Raw genomic sequence first — 17,580 nt, 5'->3', positions numbered from 1 at the left:
CTACAGCCCTGGAGTAGGAGGCAGTCCAGGATGCTTTAGATGTACTTGCCCCTTTCCGCCAGGATACAGTAGAGCTTTCGGGAGAGAAAAGGGTGTCAGCCTCCAAAGTGAAGATGCTTAATCATGCTGTAACGAGCAAGCTAGAAGGCTTTGATTCAAATCTAACATCAGCTGGGTGACAGCCTTGTGCGGAGGGTCAGGGAACATGCAGTGCATTTAGAATCAATAAGTGTGATGACCATACCCACGTTATTGGATCCCAGATTAAAAAAACTGGGATTCTTAAGTCAAGGGAAACTGCAAGAAGCGGCATCAAGACTAAAATCTGAATGCGCTTCTGTAATCAGAAGTTCTGGTCTCCATTCTGCTTCCACCAACACACCCCCAGCTCAGCTGCCAGCCTCTTCAGAAGCAGCTCAATCTACAAACAACAGCAAGTAGTGTATGGCTTTGTTGTGTGAATGTTCATATTAGTTAGGGATGGGCGTATCGATCCTGTGGTATCGATAGATCGATATACTCGCGCTACTCATTTGGCATCGATTTCCTTTAAAAAAAATATCGATATAAACTAAAAAATTATAATTGGGGGTGTATGTATCACATTTTTAAGCTGTTTTAGATTACTTCCTTAAATTACTATGTGCCGGGACACCCCTGGCTGTACCTGGCGGCGTATTGAGCTGGCCCATGTCATGCGACAGGAGACGAGCGAATGAGTGACATTGTGCGACACAACCGACAACGACACACACACACAGCCAAACAAGGCCACCAGCCCAGTAAAGTGTGACGACATATCTCGAGTGCACTAAAGGCGTGATGATGTCAGACCGTTAGTTCATTTTTCCAAGTTCATTTTCTCAGGGAACAACTGTCTTTGTTATGTATTATAGGATAAGTAAATCCTAGTTTATTATGATCTTTATGACGTCTTGTTTTTGCTTCAGTGAAGTGTTACATGTTTATTTCTACAAAGAGGCTCGAAACATAACATTGATGTATTAGTTTTTTGTTTGTTTGTTTAGTTTTATTTTCCTTTTACCTTTTTCTACCAAGATTGGTCTTTTTTTTTTTTTTTTTTTGAGAAATAAGACAAGTGAAAATGTGTACGTTTTTGTTCATATTTAATTTATTTAATTCATATTTATGTTATTTATTTTAATTTTTATTTTATTATGTATTGACCATAATACATTTTGTATAAATGGTCTGTATTTGTCTTGTGATTTGTCTTAAATGTAATAATATTTTTACTGACAAAAATTAAAGAAAAAAAGAAAAAGAAATTAACGGTATCGGTATCGATATCGATGAAAATGCAAGAAAAAGTATCGGTATCGTATCGAATCCTAAAAGTGTGGTATTGCCCATCCCTAATATTAGTGATTGGTACTGTGAACCATTGTTAATGGATTTTTTTTTACTTTGTACCTTTATTATTAGGTGACCTTTGGCCTCTGCTGGATAGCACAGTTGATCACAGTAGAAGGAGCTCAAGTGCAACAGCAGATGCTACTGTAGAAGTGGACCGATATTTACCAGAAGTGAATCTAACAAGATCTGAGGATCCACTAGTATATTGGGCTCAACATAAGCATCAGTATCCTCATTTATATCAGCTGGCACTGGCGTTTGTATGTTCCTCTGCATCCTCTGTTCCATGAGAAAGGATCTTTTCCAAGGCTGGAGAGGTTTTGTCTGAGAAGAGGAATCGTCTAAACCCCAACACACTTGAAACAATTCTGTTCCTCAATAAAAAATCATTTGTAATCCTTCCTTCATCCACCCCAACCTGCAGTGTTGCAGTTTGCTCCTCTATATCCCCAGTCCCATAAGCACAACACTGCACTAAAACTAGTAACAGTTCAATGCACTAAACAACCCAGAAACCATTATTAACCTTTCCCACCCCACACTTTTCTGTTGCAGTTTGCTTTATTACACTCCCTCCACCATAAGCACTGCACTCAACACAGTCTCACTTTTGTTGTTCATACTGTCACTATCCAAACAATTTATGAATAATTAATGAACTGTGTGTGACAGTTGTCTCTGCACAAGTAAATTCAGACAGCGAAAGAAACATATTTTATTTTATCCCCAGGCAATGGACAAATGTCTGCTCAGGTCATTGGTTCAGTATTGATTTATCTGTCTGCTGTTTCTTTGCACAGTCGCTAGGTGTCACTAGTGAGCAATGCTGAATGAAGCTTCGAGTAATGACCCTTTGAGTGAAGCAATGAGCTGCGAGGTCTCAGTGGTTCAGGAAGCCTCATTTTGCCATCACTAGGGAAGTGTCTCTTTATAGTGTGAGTCGGTGATGATGTGCAGGAGCGGTGAATCAGACTTCCGGGGAGAGGGAACGAGTGGGCGGAGCGAGCGGATCTGGTGACTCCGTGACACACTTATTACTGACCAGATTTACTTTATTTCTGGACTCATAGAAACACTGAGCAGTGTTCATTTAACACTGGTAAATTTGCTGTGTAGAGTTTTATTGCACCTGCGTATAATGACAATAAAGACTATTCTATTTTATTCTATTTTATTCTGCTGTATTCTTTATGGATGTATGAAACATTCACAATAAGATGAATATCATTCATTTAGAAACATGAATTTTCATTTAATGCTAACTTTAAGCATCATTAGTAGAGATATCTGCAGTATGATATATACAAATAATAATGCAAATATCCTCTTATTTTAATGTCCATAAACTGTTAATAGTTTAACATTACAGCATGTTTTAATATTTTACCCTGTCTAATCAAACCCATATGACTGATGTTTTAAACCTCATGTTATTAAGTTGTAATGTAATGACTTATATTATTTTACCATGGCTTGGAAGATTTTTTTTTAACCTCAACATAGCATAGCCTAACCCCATCGCTGCTAGCTTACCTCTTCTCTGCTCTGCGTCAATAACAAGCTCTGTTCTCAGAATAGATTAAACCAGATTTGAGGAAGTGAAACATGGTGTCGAAATGTTCAGCATTTCCTTGTAGCCCAGAGTGTGGTAATGGACTCTCTTGTCTAGTGCTGTTATCATCCTAGGTCCCCTTTATTTTTATTTTTTTCTTTATTTAAAAAAAAAAATTGAATATCAGTAATATTTTTCCCCCTTAAAATAGCAGTTACTGCCAAACGTACTTCTGTTTTCTGTAATATTGACCAAGACATAGTCCTGTTCTGAATCGTCTGTTTCCACATCGACAGTCTGGTTCAGAGTCATCCTGATAGAAATCACTCTTAGTAAAAACGGTATAAAAGCTGTCACTGGGCCAGAACCTTTTCAAAAGGTACCTTTGTACACAGGTACTAATATGTACCTTTAAGGTGCCAATCAAGCGGCAACCTTCCGGTCTCTCTTGTGAAGCCGATACAGAAGTAACTTAAACTGCAGTTCATCGATTGGCCACTAGAGACAGGCTGCAGAAGAGAGTCAATGCCATATATCCCCCATGTTAACATGCCCAACTTCACAGCAGAAAAAAATATGTTTACAGCCTGGAACAAACATTGGTTTTGGTCTAAATAACTAATCTTGCCCTTCATGAAAACTGTGAGGGGGTGAATTTATTTATAACTCATCCGTTTAAATAATATTAAGCCTTAAAGTTCTGCATAATTAAGGGCGGGGCCACTTGAGTGACAGGTGGATTGCCGCTGATGTCAGCCTGTCACTATCAGCAGTTTGTCTGTTTCTTTGCCAATAAGGCCCTTTGCCTTTGGCAGTAAGTCAGACTTGTTCCCGGTGCATGTTGGACTCCGGCAGGGCTGCCCTTTGTCGCCAGTTCTGTTCATAATTTTTATTGACAGAATTTCTGGGTGCAGCCAGGGGCCGGAGAGTGTCAGGTTTGGGGACCACACAATTTCCTATCTGCTCTTTGCGGATGATGTTGTCGTGCTGGCCCCATCAGACCAGGACCTTCAGCATGCACTGGGACGGTTTGCAGCCGAGTGTGAAGCGGCTGGGATGAGAATCAGCGCCTCCAAATCCGAGGCCATGGTTCTCAGTCGGAAAAGGTTGGCTTGCCCACTTCAGGTTGGTGGAGAGTTCCTGCCTCAAGTGGAGGAGTTTGAGTATCTTGGGGTCTTGTTCACGAGTGAGGGAAGGATGGAACCGGCGATTGACAGACGTCTGCAGTAATGTGGTCGATGTACCGGTCAATCTACGTTCCTACTCTCACCTATGGTCACCAAAAGGACAAGATCCCGGATACAGGCGGCCGAAATGAGCTTTCTCCGCAGGGTGGCTGGGCGATCCCTTGGAGATAGGGTGAGGAGCTCGGTCACTCGGGAGGAGCTCAGAGTAGAGCCGCTGCTCCTCCACATCGAGAGGGGTCAGCTGATGTGGCTCGGGCATCTGTTCCGGGTGCCTTCTGGATGCCTTCCCGGGAAGGTTTTCCGGGCGCGTCCCACCGGGAGGAGACCCAGAGGAAGACCTAGGACACGCTGGAGGGATTATGTCTCCCGGCTGGCCTGGGAACGCCTCGGTATTCCCCCGGAAGAGCTGGAGGAAGTGTCTAGGGAGATGGAAGTCTGGGCATCTCTGCTTAGACTGCTGCCACAGCGACCCGGCCCCGGATAAGCGGAAGAAGATGAATGGATGGATGGGTTTTCCAGTTGCTTTCTTCTGTGAATATGCACTCATGGATGTCTGACAATTTTTTTGCTTTATGGAGTTAAGATTTAAAAGTGGCGATAGATATAGAAGCTACACTCGTTCTGCGGTACCGTTGCTCTCACGGGACAGATAGACTACATATGCTTATTTATCTTTTTAGTGTTAAATAAAAAGTACCGTCAGATGAAATCCTGCAGGTGACAGTGCTTTCTCTCTGTCCATGCAGTAGATGCACATCCTTGAATGAGCGAGGATTTCTAGCGCATTTACTTGAACTTCTGAGGTAATATCTATGGTTTGACCCATTAGAGAGGCGGCCAAAATCAGAATTTAAAATGGACTGAATAATAAATCTCTCTACGAACTTGACGAGCGATGCCGAGCTGACGGACCATAGACTGTAAAAAAAGAGTGACTGACATGTATGCACATAAATCACTGTCACACACACACAAGCTCAGAGTAATATTGTAAGTTACTGCATAATACATTTTCAACTAGCAGAATAGTACAGAATCACGATACACAGTCTCACTTGTAGCATGTCTTTTAACTATTATAATATTTCGAAGGGCAAAAACATGAACTTTAACTATTGGCTTTACATCATCAGCTGTCACTTTAGCGCGAGGCCTTTAGCATATAGCATTAGCTCCTTAGCCTGAGCTAACTCGATCACGTCGAGCTAGGCGGGCGTGGTTTCAGCAACAGGTCAATACCAATAGCCTCAGCTCACCCACGTCCCGCCTCTTTGTCCATTTTCTGTTATCCGGGAGTGACGCGCTGCCAAGATGGCGACTGCCGGCTCCGCCCACTTTAGGCTTAAAAAACGCTCTTCAGAAACCAACGGGTGACGTCACGCACAATACACACACATTTTTTTACAGTCTATGGTGCCAATTTGCACGCTTTAGGTATAAAATTGTACCTTTTGAAAAAAGTACTTTTTTCTGAGAGTGATTAACATTGTCTTGATCAGAGTCAGAGTTGATATCTTCATGATCTCCATCATCCATATATCTCATCATTATGGTGATTATGGAGACTATAACAGAAGTAAGTGCTGTTTCTCATCCAGAGGTGGACAGTAACGATTTACTAGAGTACTGTACTTAAGTACACTTTTTGAGTATCTGTACTTTACTTGAGTATTATTTTTTTCTGGAAACTTGTTACCTTAACTTCACTACATTTGAAAGACAAATATCACACTTTTTACTCTACAATTCTGTCAAGGTCCTTGAGTAGAAAGTAGTTATGTTAGTCAGGGCATGATTTTTTCATTTTCACTCTTAGGGTCATGTGTCGTGAAGTTCGGGGATTAGTACGATTTCTCTCTACTAGTGATCTTTTAATGATCCCTTGTACATTAAACAGTCTGTATACAAGCACCTTTTTGTGATATATATATGAGCAGAGTCCAAAAGTATAGGCCAAAATTAGTCTTTTTAAAAGAGTGCCTGATCCTCACTGTTTTCATCTGGGATTAGGTCAGGAATTGACTGAATAATCTCATCAACCCGCTGCTGGTAGATGCTGGAACAACACCATCATGGCAGTAACATCATTTATTCATCGACAGCAAATGTGATAAAGGCAATTCTTCATGTAAAATGTTAGTGTTTATGTGTGTTTAAAATCTGCAAAATAAAGAGAAATAGGACTATCACATATGCAAAACCTCAAACGATCTCTTATAGATCATTTAACTGAGAGAGTTACTCAGGAGAATAGAGAAAGCTCAGATATGCAAGACTCTGAAATGGACTTCAAGTGCAGCATTCAGTGTGATTTCCAGATGATGGTGATTTTGCAGGATGCATTTGAACACGTTCAGAGAATAGCTCTGTTCTCAGAACAGGTTAAAGCGCTGATAAAGCTGTGAAGCAGATTTGAGGAAGTGAAACATGGTATCGAAATGTTCAGCGTTTCCTTGTAGCTCAGAGTGTGATAATGGACTCTCTTTTGTCTAGTGTTTAGTGGTGTTATCATAAGTGATCCTAATTTTTATTTATTTAAAAAAAAAATGTAAAATCAGTAATATTCTTTTTTTATTTTTTTCTTAAAATAGCAGTTACTGCCAAACATACTCCTGTTTTCTGTAATACTGTAATATTGACCAAGACATAGTCCTGTTCTGAATCGTCTGTTTCCACATTGTCTGGTTCAGAGTCATCCTGATAGAAATCACTCTCCGAAAAAAAAACCATGTACCTTTAAGGCGGCAACCTTCCGGTCTCTCTTGTGAAGCCGATACAGAAGTAAATTAAACTGCAATTCATCGTCTGGCCACTAGAGAGAGGCTGCAAAAGAGAGTCAGTTCCACATTGAGGAAGTGTCTAGAGACTGTGAAACATGGTGTTGAAATGTTCAGCGTTTCCTTGTAGCTCAGAGTGTGGTAATGGACACTCTTGTCTAGTGTTTAGTGTCGTTATCATTCAGAAGCTCCTGGGTCTGTCCTTTATTTTTACTTATTTTTTTATTTTTTTTAAATAAGTCCTATTTTTTTCCTCAAATAGCTTTATATTTACTGCTAAACATACGGGTTTTAAAATAGAGGAGGCACACACAATTTTACTTTAAAATGGCTTTTTTGGTCACTTATAATTATTATATTTATAGAAAACAACATAGACATCAAGACAATATAAATATAAGTTCACTCAGCTTATCACTTGAAGCAGAAAATCCATCCTTCTGTCCTTTTAAATGTCCGTGTTAAAAGAGCACTTTCAGTGGTTTAGTGAAGCTGATTGCTGTAGCTTATATCCGACTTAGGCATGGGGTCAGAGATGAGGAACGATCCCAGCTTTTTCCCTCTCTACTTCCAGCACTGTACCTTTCAGAGTTGAGAAGCAACATCCAACCAAATTATGGAAACCTAAGGCCTTCTTCTCAGTCACCAGAACAGTGGTAGAAAACTCTGGAAAACTCTTAAAAGAGGACCCATATAATCAATGCCCTCTCCACAAAAGACCTCATTTACTAAAAAGTGTAGAGCTTTCAGAAGAAAAACCCTTGTAGAGCGAACCTTGGATTACAGCAGATTCTTTTACACTGAATCATTTGCATCAGCTTCAACTACACCTCAATGTGTACTGAAGTGTGTGGCGGAGGACTCAGTGGTAAATCCTGCTCTAAAGTCCAAAGGGGCATCCCGAAGGGAAAGTGAGAATTAGAGATTCGAGAATTGAGATCAACCGTCTTTGATATTTTCAAAACCCAAGGTGATGCTTGTCCATGTACACTTAAGACATGCTCTGGAATGACAGATTCTGCAGGGAGGAGAGTAAGTGGTTTCATTGTAGAATGGACAGATGTAGAAGTTCACTTATCACTACCAACTCTCACTGAATGTGACTTAATTCCTATAACAGGTTAACCTGACATCGTCATACTCAGATTCTAGTCAGAAAATGAGTCTGATGCTGCTCCATTGGGCTTTGATTATGGGGCGTGTTTCAACCGAAACCAGGAAGGAAAATGCCTCTGCACTCAATTGGATAGACCTACAACCAATCAGAGCAATGGAGTAAGTGACGTATGTTCTTCATTCATCTTTCATTCCAATCCGATCATTTTCGCGGACGAAGGCGAGTCTTGACCTCAACACCGCGACAGTCATATTCCCGCAATGGGAACATGAATGGTCCACAAAAGCTGCTTCAGCATGCTGTAAGCCCAAACGCGTGATGCAATAATTGTGACCATTTCAGAGAGACACAGGGAACGAATGCATCCAGAAACGCATGGGCGGAATGACATCTTTTTTTCTTTTTAACCCTCTGGGGTCTGAGCTGTTTTCTGGGCCCTGGAGGTGTTCTGACATGCTCTGACATTTCTGGTTATTTCTGTTACTTGTGACATTTTCATGGCTAAAGTCTAATTACACTGTATTCAGCACAAACTCTGCTACAATAATATATCAGCAGCATGTATGTAAAAGTTTGTAGTTTTGAGATAATGACATTTGTGAAAATACAAAAAATAATTCTCACTGAAATAAGGCCATGAAACCCATACTGATTATTTCTTCACAAGACTTTTGAAAATTGTATGACGTAGCCTAGAATATTTGCTCTAAAACTATGTGAAAATCACCCTGACTGCTCATTCAGATAAGACAATATATTGATTTAACATTTTTACGACGTGTTTTGTGTGAGAAAGCTTTATGCAGAAGGTCATTAATATGTAAGCTTTTCACACCTGAGAAAGACAAAGACCCTCCCCTAATGGCCCTACTAGGAGCTATCAGGCCCCTATCATTCTGAGCAACCTTGCACAAAGAATGAGGAGATTTAAAAAGAATGGCTTTTAGATTGTTTGGATTTATTTACAATGATCCAAAGACAGAGACCTTTGTGCCATTCCTAAAAACATTGTACATACCTTTCATTTCCAAGGTGTTTGATTTGTACTTTACCATGTTCATGTACAGAGACTCATGTGAATGTTGAAGTCAGCAGGACTCAGTGGCATCTGGGCCCTGAAAGAAAAAAAAAGTGAACATACTGATATCAAGAGAAAGGCCTGCATGATTTTGGGAATAAATTTGAGATTTTTCTGGTTAAAATTGCTTTTTAAAATTCACAGAATACACACACACACACATACACACACACAAATGTTTCCAACAATATATAATATAATGAACACCAGGTTTGTTGTGCCTTGTAGGCACAGGCTATGCACAGTGCTGGATAAAATAATAATAACAATAACCTATAGCAGCCTATAAATCTATAAAGATTTCAGTAACAACTAAGCTAGAGAAAAATATATTGATTATCATGTTACTTCAAATGTTTCCATTCGTTATGATGATATGAAATGAGATAATAGTAAAAACATGAAGCCTGACTACGTCTGACGTTCTCGACTGAAAGGGAATGTGAAAATAGAGACACCAGACACCAAATTAAAATTAATGTTAAAGAGGTGTGTGAACTCGCAAGTACAATGTCAGGCACTGTAATTTGCTCTGACCCCCTTCCTGTTCACCGGAGTGATGAGATACTTAGTAGATTGTCCTCACTCAATGGCTGGCTGTCTAAGTGCTGTCTGTAAAATACGTTTTTCTCATTTCATGGAGAAAGAGTACGATTGCGTACAGAAAGACCTTAAAAGCTGCTAGATCTGCTTATAACCCTCTTAGAAGAAAATAAACAAAACCCTAGGTATTTATTTGAAACAGTGGCTAAACTAATGAAAAATAAATCTCCAAGCCAAGAAGTTTCCAAGCAGCACTGCAGTAATGACTTTATGAACTTCTTTACTTACAAGATTGATAATATTAGAGAGAAAATTATAACCATGCAACCGTCTACTACAGTATCGCATCAGGGAGTGCATTGCAAGAGGAAGAATTTTCTAAACTAATCTAAACTCTAATCTAAATCGACAAAATGTATGTTAGACCCTATACCGACTAAGCTACTGAAAAGAGATGATTCCAGAAGTCATAGATCCTCTTCTTAATATCATTAAGGGTGTATTCACACCTGTCTTGTTTGGTTCGATTGAATTGAACTCAAGTTCGTTTTGCCCCTTGCTGCAGATTTTTTGGGCAGGTGTGAATACAGCAATCGCACTTGGGTGCGGTTCCAAACAAACTCTGGTATGGTTCATTTAAGGTGTGAACATGACCCGACCCAATGCAGAAAGCACTACACCTTTTTTGACAGGGTCAGATTTTTTCTATGTAATTTGGGGTGATGAAATGCCTATATATTAGGGGTGCAACGGATCGCAGCTGATTCGTACGGACCAGCTGGCCCAAGGTTCGACACGCATGTGATTCGCAAATTAACTGCTGAATTTAACCATCATAGAGTGAAAGTTTACAATTTGGACATATTTTGTCTTGCCAATTTACAAAGATCGGGACTCGCACCTGAAGCACGCGCATACATAGAGAGAGAGAGAGAAAGACGGGTTTCAGATAGCACTCGAACACCGAAATAGATTCCTCTTTTGCATTTCCTAAAGCTGATTTATCTAATGGCTTGGACCATTATTCATCAGGACAGCCTGTATATTGCGATGGATCACGATTAATACCGTTCCCAATTATCCTAAAACCATACAAAGTTTATCGAGATAATCTGGCGGTAACTAAAGTGCCTATTCTTTAGTCGTGCCCTCAAGAAGTTAGACAATCAGTCCATACAAGTTAATAATCTATTATGAGATAATAACTAAATTAACTGTATCATAAGTCTGTCTTTTATGGTACTTCTTAAACCTTCTTTGCAATATAACATCACCATTGTTACATGCTGCCTCTTTGGCTAGGCTTTATGATCAAATCAAAACACATGGAAATAATTATTTTATCAAAAAGAATGTCTCACCCCACGTGCGTCTCTTCCCCGAAGGACTTCCTGGCCCCAGCAGAAGAAACCCGTACTCAAAGAATCCAAGGTCCAGTCAGATGATTATAATAAATGTTTAACAAACTTTATTAAAACAATCAAATGAAAAGAATACTTGTTACAGATTATAAATGAGTACTAACAGATTTAAAAATAAGCTAAAGCGAATTGGCTTCTTGCATCTGGTAACCGCTGGAGTACCAGATTGGCGTTTGCAAGGAAGAGCAATAAATCTTCCTTTGTCTTCTTCTTTTATAGTCTTGAATTCAGCTGAACTCAGGTTCTGCAGTAAGATTATTAAACAAGCATATCTTGCAGCATAGCTCAAAGCAGACTCTCTTAACAGTCTCTGATGCTAACCCGCTTCACAAGCTCTAGCAGTTCCGCCTCCGACAGCTCCCCGAAGGCAGGGGATTTCCTGTGGTCTTGCCTTGCCCCAGAAACCACTGCTGCATAGGAAATGTTACTTTGACAAAACTGACGACAATATCATTAAACAAGACAACGTGGACAGAGCATTAAACATGAAGCAAAAAACGGATTGTGAAAGTTAACAAACCAGGCACTATGAAAAACAAATGATTCTGATTTGACACAGAAACACAGAAAGACTTTGGTGTGAACAGTTTATCTAGCAGGTCAAGACGACACTGGTTTCAGTCTTCTAGTGTCCGACTGTTGAAGATATATGCATTTCAGGAGTAGCATTTCAGTAACAAACCAATTTTCTCAAACTGCAGAGACTTAAGCCACTTTCAAGAAACGACTGAAACGCTTCTTTTACATCGACACTTGACCCATTAATACTCACACTTACTATTCTATATTACAATACATTACGAGCTCATGAGGGGGAATCACCATATTTGTAACAAACATCTCAGGAAAGGAGGCATATTAAACACAATTGCAGAGGTTTTATTAAGAAAATTAGCATTAATCATTCAAAATTTAAAAAATATGCTAAAAACAGGAATGAACAGACAAGATCCAAGAATCCTCAAATCATCTCCATCAAACAGAACAGAGAGAGATTATACAGTCTGAGTCTGTCCATTACTGTATTTAATATTATATTTAAAGCAGTTTATATATGAAGCACAAGAAAATTGTATCTAAACTTGGTGTCACTCTTTCTTCAGGGTGATCAGAGTTTTTTCTCTGTTTCCTGAGAAGAAGAAAATAAAACAATGAACAATCCTCTGTAAGTTTTTGCTATTGTAAATATTGCTGCAGATTAGCTCTAAACTCATCAGTATTTTATTGTAATATTGTCGGCATCTCTATTTCCTCTGGGTGCTTCGAGTCCTTCCTCCCTGCAAAATAAAAGCATTGACTGACCTCTCGTATGTGTTTTTATCATGATTGCAGATTGCTCCAGATCAGATGAGTGTGAATCATCAGATTGTGTGCGGCTCAAAACTCACCAGCTCTTCTTGCACAGATGATCTGAAGAAGAATCACAGTAGGAGCAGCAAACACTGCCATCTCAACAATAGTCACAATCACTGCAGGAAACATGAGAGGAAGAAGAGAAACTGTACATGACTGAAGTCAAGGGTATTCAACTATCAACAGTTATTGATGAAGCTTTTACAGACTGACTGATAGTTTAATGTTATAAAGCTGTCAGTATAAATGAACGTGTCGTACCTCTGTATAATGATCCAGCAGTCACACAGACTAAAGTTTCTCCTGGATCTGTGGATCACGTCTGTTAGTTCAGTTCAACACATAATGCCACATATACACAACATCATCACATTATACACATAATACTGGAGCTTCACACGGGCGATTCTAGGATTTTCATTTTAGCGGGGCTCAGCTCCCAATGAGTGTATGTAGTGATGTCAAAAGACCCGGTACTTCGGTACCAAGTTGGTACTAAAAAAATTAAACCGTTACAGTACCAGCTTTTCATAAGTACCGGTGGTACCGAAGTACCGGATTAATCCAGTTCTTGATGCGCTGTCCAAAAGGTACACAGTTGTGTCCTCTTCAATAAAACACTGAGACATGGCGACCGGCGGCGCTACTGATGCGGTGGCTCTGAATCCACTCGTTGACAAGAAAGGAGAAAAGAGACACATATGGAAATATTTTGGATTAGGCTAATGTCACGTTGCTATAAAGGGCCGTTGCCGTTTCACATAGCGCACAGCAACGACAGACGCCACGGGAGAGCAAGCGCTTGTGGAAAGAAGGAGACAGTGGTGCGAACTGCGCTCTCCATGATGACGAGGAAGTATCAGCAAATAATTCATTTATTTATAGCCCTTGCATTAGCTTTACTACTAGATATATTTATGGAGATGAGAAATAAAAAGCCGCCGTGTAAAGCTATGATCAGCTGTTCGGCCGAGGTTTCGATGTTGTTACGGAAAGGCCGAAGCTGATCGGTTGTTTTTGTCACATGACCTGTTGAGACGTTTTCATCTCGCCTATACTGAAATGGGAATATGTCCTGAAACTTATTTTTTTAAGTGAATAGTAGGCTTAATATAAATGGAATGAGAATATGAAAGCAGTATAGGCCATAATACAATAGCCTAAACATGGTGTAGAAATGAAATGTGGCCAAGTAGTGTAAATATACATTGGCCCTGTCCCAAATGGTGCACTTCATGCAGACTTTCGGTCTCGTGGACTTGAATTGCGCGTGCTCGCTGAGTCTACGAGTCCGTAGGCCGTCCCATTCAGCATTTTAACGCTCTAAAGTGTGCTCAGCATGGATGCAGGCTCCACACACTTTAACTACCCAGGAATCCTTGCGAAAGGCCAATCACACAACGGATGGGAGGAGATTTCGCTCACGGACAACTGTTGACATGGCTGAGAAGAAAATATTACGGTTTTTATGACCTAGATGTACATTTTACCAGTTGTTACCTACAGTTTATACAAACATTATGGTCATCGACCAGTGGTTGATGTCTCAAACATAATAATAGTACGTTGAATAATACGATCACATTATGATTCATTAAATAAATAGAAACGTATGTCAGGGCTTTACTGAGTCATATGTAAACATAGTATTAATATTGAAACCTGTAAATTCATCTGAAACTCATGCACATTTTCATTATGTGTTCAAATTGTAATCTTAGTTCAAATGTAGCATTATGTATTATTATGTACAACTGTATACATAATTTAAATAAGCATGATGTATCTATTGTCTAATGCCCAGGTGGCATCCATAATATCAAAATATAGAGCTGTAAAATTAGGCTGTGTAGTTGACATGGAGATAAGACGTCGGAGCACAAAAATGTGATTTCTCCTGTCCAACAACAACCAGACCGTTATACCTCTCAATGCCCCCTCATGGACTCGCGCCAAGGGCCCTATGCACTACATGACATCACCAAAGTGTGGACTCTGAGGAAGTCCACAAGTCCGGAGTGTGCCATTTGGGACAGGGCCCTTGTTTCTATTTTGTATTAAAAATGTTCGTGGCCCCTTTAAGAAATCTCTCTCTTCTCGCGATACTATTCACTGGTTTTGGATGCGTGCGTGCGACCAGAGACGCATTTTCACTGTACAGAAGAGCTCCATGTTGTTGTGCGTGCATCGATCTGATTCACTGCTTTATACTATTGTCTTTCTTGATGTATTTGGATCACACGTGTGACGAGTGAACCTCGTGGTGATTGGTAAAGGTATTCCAATTAGTTGTACCATATCCCACCAGTGGGGATTTCTTTAAGACTGCAAGGGAAGCTCAGCTTCCCCTATAATGTCAAAAAATTAATGGTCAAATATGTACTGTTTTGTTAACATTTTATTGACTAAAAATGCGTTAGAAAACGTTCATCTCAAAGACGAGTTCGTTAAGACTCAGTTACATAGAGCAGGTTGGCTGACTCGATTTCCTTCTCATTCATTCCCGTAGCGTCACAGTGCAATCCCATACACAAAATAAATATATTTGAAATATATTTTCAGAGTATATTTTGGAATATATGCAAATATTTGAAATTGGCCCAATAAATATATTTCACACTTAACATCATATATTTTTGTTATATTTCAGAATATATTTCAATGTATTTGGAATATATGCCACATATATTTTTGACACTTTTGGGGACCCATACAGAAAAAAATACATTGAAATATATTCTGAAATATAACAAAAATATTTGATGTTAAGTGTGAAATATATTTATTGGGCCAATTTCAAATATTTGCATATATTCCAAAATATACTCTGAAAATATATTTCAAATATATTTATTTTGTGTATGGGATTTCCTCGTTGAACCCAGCGTCCATTGACTTCATTGGAGCTGCTTTGAACAGTTTTTTTCAGCGCTTCGAAACTAGACGGTCATTGGATAAATGTTGCGATTATGTCCCGCCCACGGACGCTCCGCGTCTCTGGAGTGAATGAGGAGTGGGCTGGCCTGGACTCCGGCTTCTGCATGATGATTGGAGGGTTTGTTTAAAGGCTGCATCTCCTTTTGATTGACAGCGATTTCATACAATAAAAAGTAGCTAGTGCTGAAGCTATTCGAGCTCAGTCCCATCGCGGACTTTTCAAGTGTAGTCAAACTGCTGCAACCTATTTCTTGGTATTTGCTTGTCGAAATTGCTAGCCAATTTTCATAATACATTACACACAACATTTATACCTTTATTATATTATTACTTATTATATTTTTTATATTATTAATAAAAAGAGCATTTTCTTGAAAATGAACGTAGAATTTTTATGATGTAGGCCGAAAATGAGCTTCCCCTCTTTGAAAGACCAGCAGCCGCCACTGTATCCCACATAGCAACATTGTAACGTCCCAGATCCGGCCCACATCTGGCACATGTGGAAAGATGATCTGGCCCACATGCGGCGTGGAATGACGGCACTTGGGCGGACTGCTCCTGTTTGCCAGATCTGGGCCACAAGCAGGCCATAGCAATGCCACATGTCAGCCAAGAGCAGAGAAATAAACCAGAACTGGACCTTATCTGAGCCACAAAACCTGTGTATATTAAATATGGAGTCACCTCAGCCTTAATAAGCCTGTTAACAAGCAGAATCAATGAAGGAAAGAAGAGAACAGAAAAAAGAGACGCGCAGAAACACAAGAACTACAACTGACTTCAGACACAGCCTTAGATGAAATCAACTGAAGAGAAAAGAAGACAATAGCCGCGTTTCCACTGTCGGGCCAGTGCGAGCCAGGGCTTTAAAGGGGCCGTGCCGGGCTAATAGCACCGGGCCTGCGTTTCCACTGTCGGGCCAGAAGCTCCACAGCGCTTCACTAAAACACACCCGTAACACGCCTCTCTGGAACTACGTCACACTAACCCATTTACCAACAAATGTTTTATCAGAAAACTAATCAGAAATCACTGGAAACAGCGTTGAAAACAAACATGATAAAAGCGGCCGTTTACTGGCATTTTTATTTTGTTTACTTGAATATTTAAAAACCAAGCATCAATGTTTTACCACAGATTTACAATAAAAAGTGATACATTGATCATAATGAATTAATTAATGTCAAAATTGCACATTAGTCACTCAGAAATAAATTACCGTTAGGTCTATTTCACAAAAGAAAGAGGACACACTTTCTTCTTTAGTCGCGTCTGTTTCTGTTTATCTGGTAGTTACAGGACATATTTACATCACATCTAGAAAGAATGATAATTTCTACAAATATATGCCACCAAAAATACGACCTGAGGAGCTTTAGCACTCTCTCGACTCCCATACAGATATTTTCAGTCAGAGAAACAGAGGAAGCTCCCGAAAAAAAAGTTGCTTTATTTTATGATAGTCCGGTGTAAAGAGACGAGACGTAGGCTACTGACAGATAAAATAAAAACATGACTGTGATAACCTTTATGATTGATCTGATTTCTTCAAGCGTTCACTATGTTTTTTTACTATGCGTATCTTCAAGCGTTTACTAGGTTTACTATGTTTACTATGGTAATGGTTAGCGCACGTAGTCTTTTGCATCACAAACAGAAGGCATTCAAACATGAACGCGAGTTAAATTATTTTAATGTCTTTAATGCTGACAGAATCATCCGGCGCTGCCGTCTCCAGACTCAGGTAAACTCCGCCTCTGTTCGTAACCACTCCTCTAGCCCGAGCTGGCCCGCTTTGGCCCAAGGTATTCGACGGGCCAGAAATCCTGGCCGTTGGCCCCGAGTAAGCCCCGATCAAGCCCCGGAAGTGACAGTGGAAACGTGACTGGCCCTGGCACGCACTAGCACGGCCCGGCCCTGAAAGCACTCTTTGTTTATTGCTTGTAATATTTTTTCCCCTCTTTGTTATTTGTTTTGAAGCTATATTTGTTAAAATATTATAAGTAGGCCTACTTATAATTATGTAATTAAATATTTTAAGTTTTATTGATAAGATCAATTAAAGAAAAAAATTTTATCGGCTCATGAGGTGCCTAAAGATTCCCTTCCCTATTTTACACTGATTTATTGCTTGTTTTTGTTGAATAATAGAAAAGATAAAGAGCTTAAAAAATAATCGCATATTAAATCGCAATCGCAATACTGGTAAAACTAAATCGCAATTAGATTATTTTC

General features: G+C 39.6%; 1 protein-coding gene across 1 annotated transcript in view; it reads right to left on the bottom strand.

Annotated features, from left to right (window-relative positions):
* Nucleotides 1–17,580, bottom strand: part of LOC307163631 (uncharacterized protein) — a 315,702-nt gene that overhangs the window by 295,296 nt on the left and 2,826 nt on the right. The window contains exons 5-8 of the mRNA XM_079879755.1: nt 12,667–12,714; nt 12,441–12,521; nt 10,993–12,329; nt 9,029–9,125 (exon numbers count right to left, since the gene is read on the bottom strand). Coding sequence (XP_079735881.1) covers nt 12,274–12,329; nt 12,441–12,521; nt 12,667–12,714 — 185 coding nt within the window. The 3' untranslated portion in view covers nt 9,029–9,125; nt 10,993–12,273. The remainder of the gene's footprint in view (nt 1–9,028; nt 9,126–10,992; nt 12,330–12,440; nt 12,522–12,666; nt 12,715–17,580) is intronic.

The sequence above is a fragment of the Squalius cephalus genome, assembly GCF_949319135.1.
Source record: "Squalius cephalus genome assembly, chromosome: 1".
NCBI lineage: Eukaryota > Metazoa > Chordata > Actinopteri > Cypriniformes > Leuciscidae > Squalius > Squalius cephalus.
The sequence above is the reverse complement of the archived record's forward strand: the minus strand, read 5'-3'. Positions and strand labels throughout refer to the sequence as shown.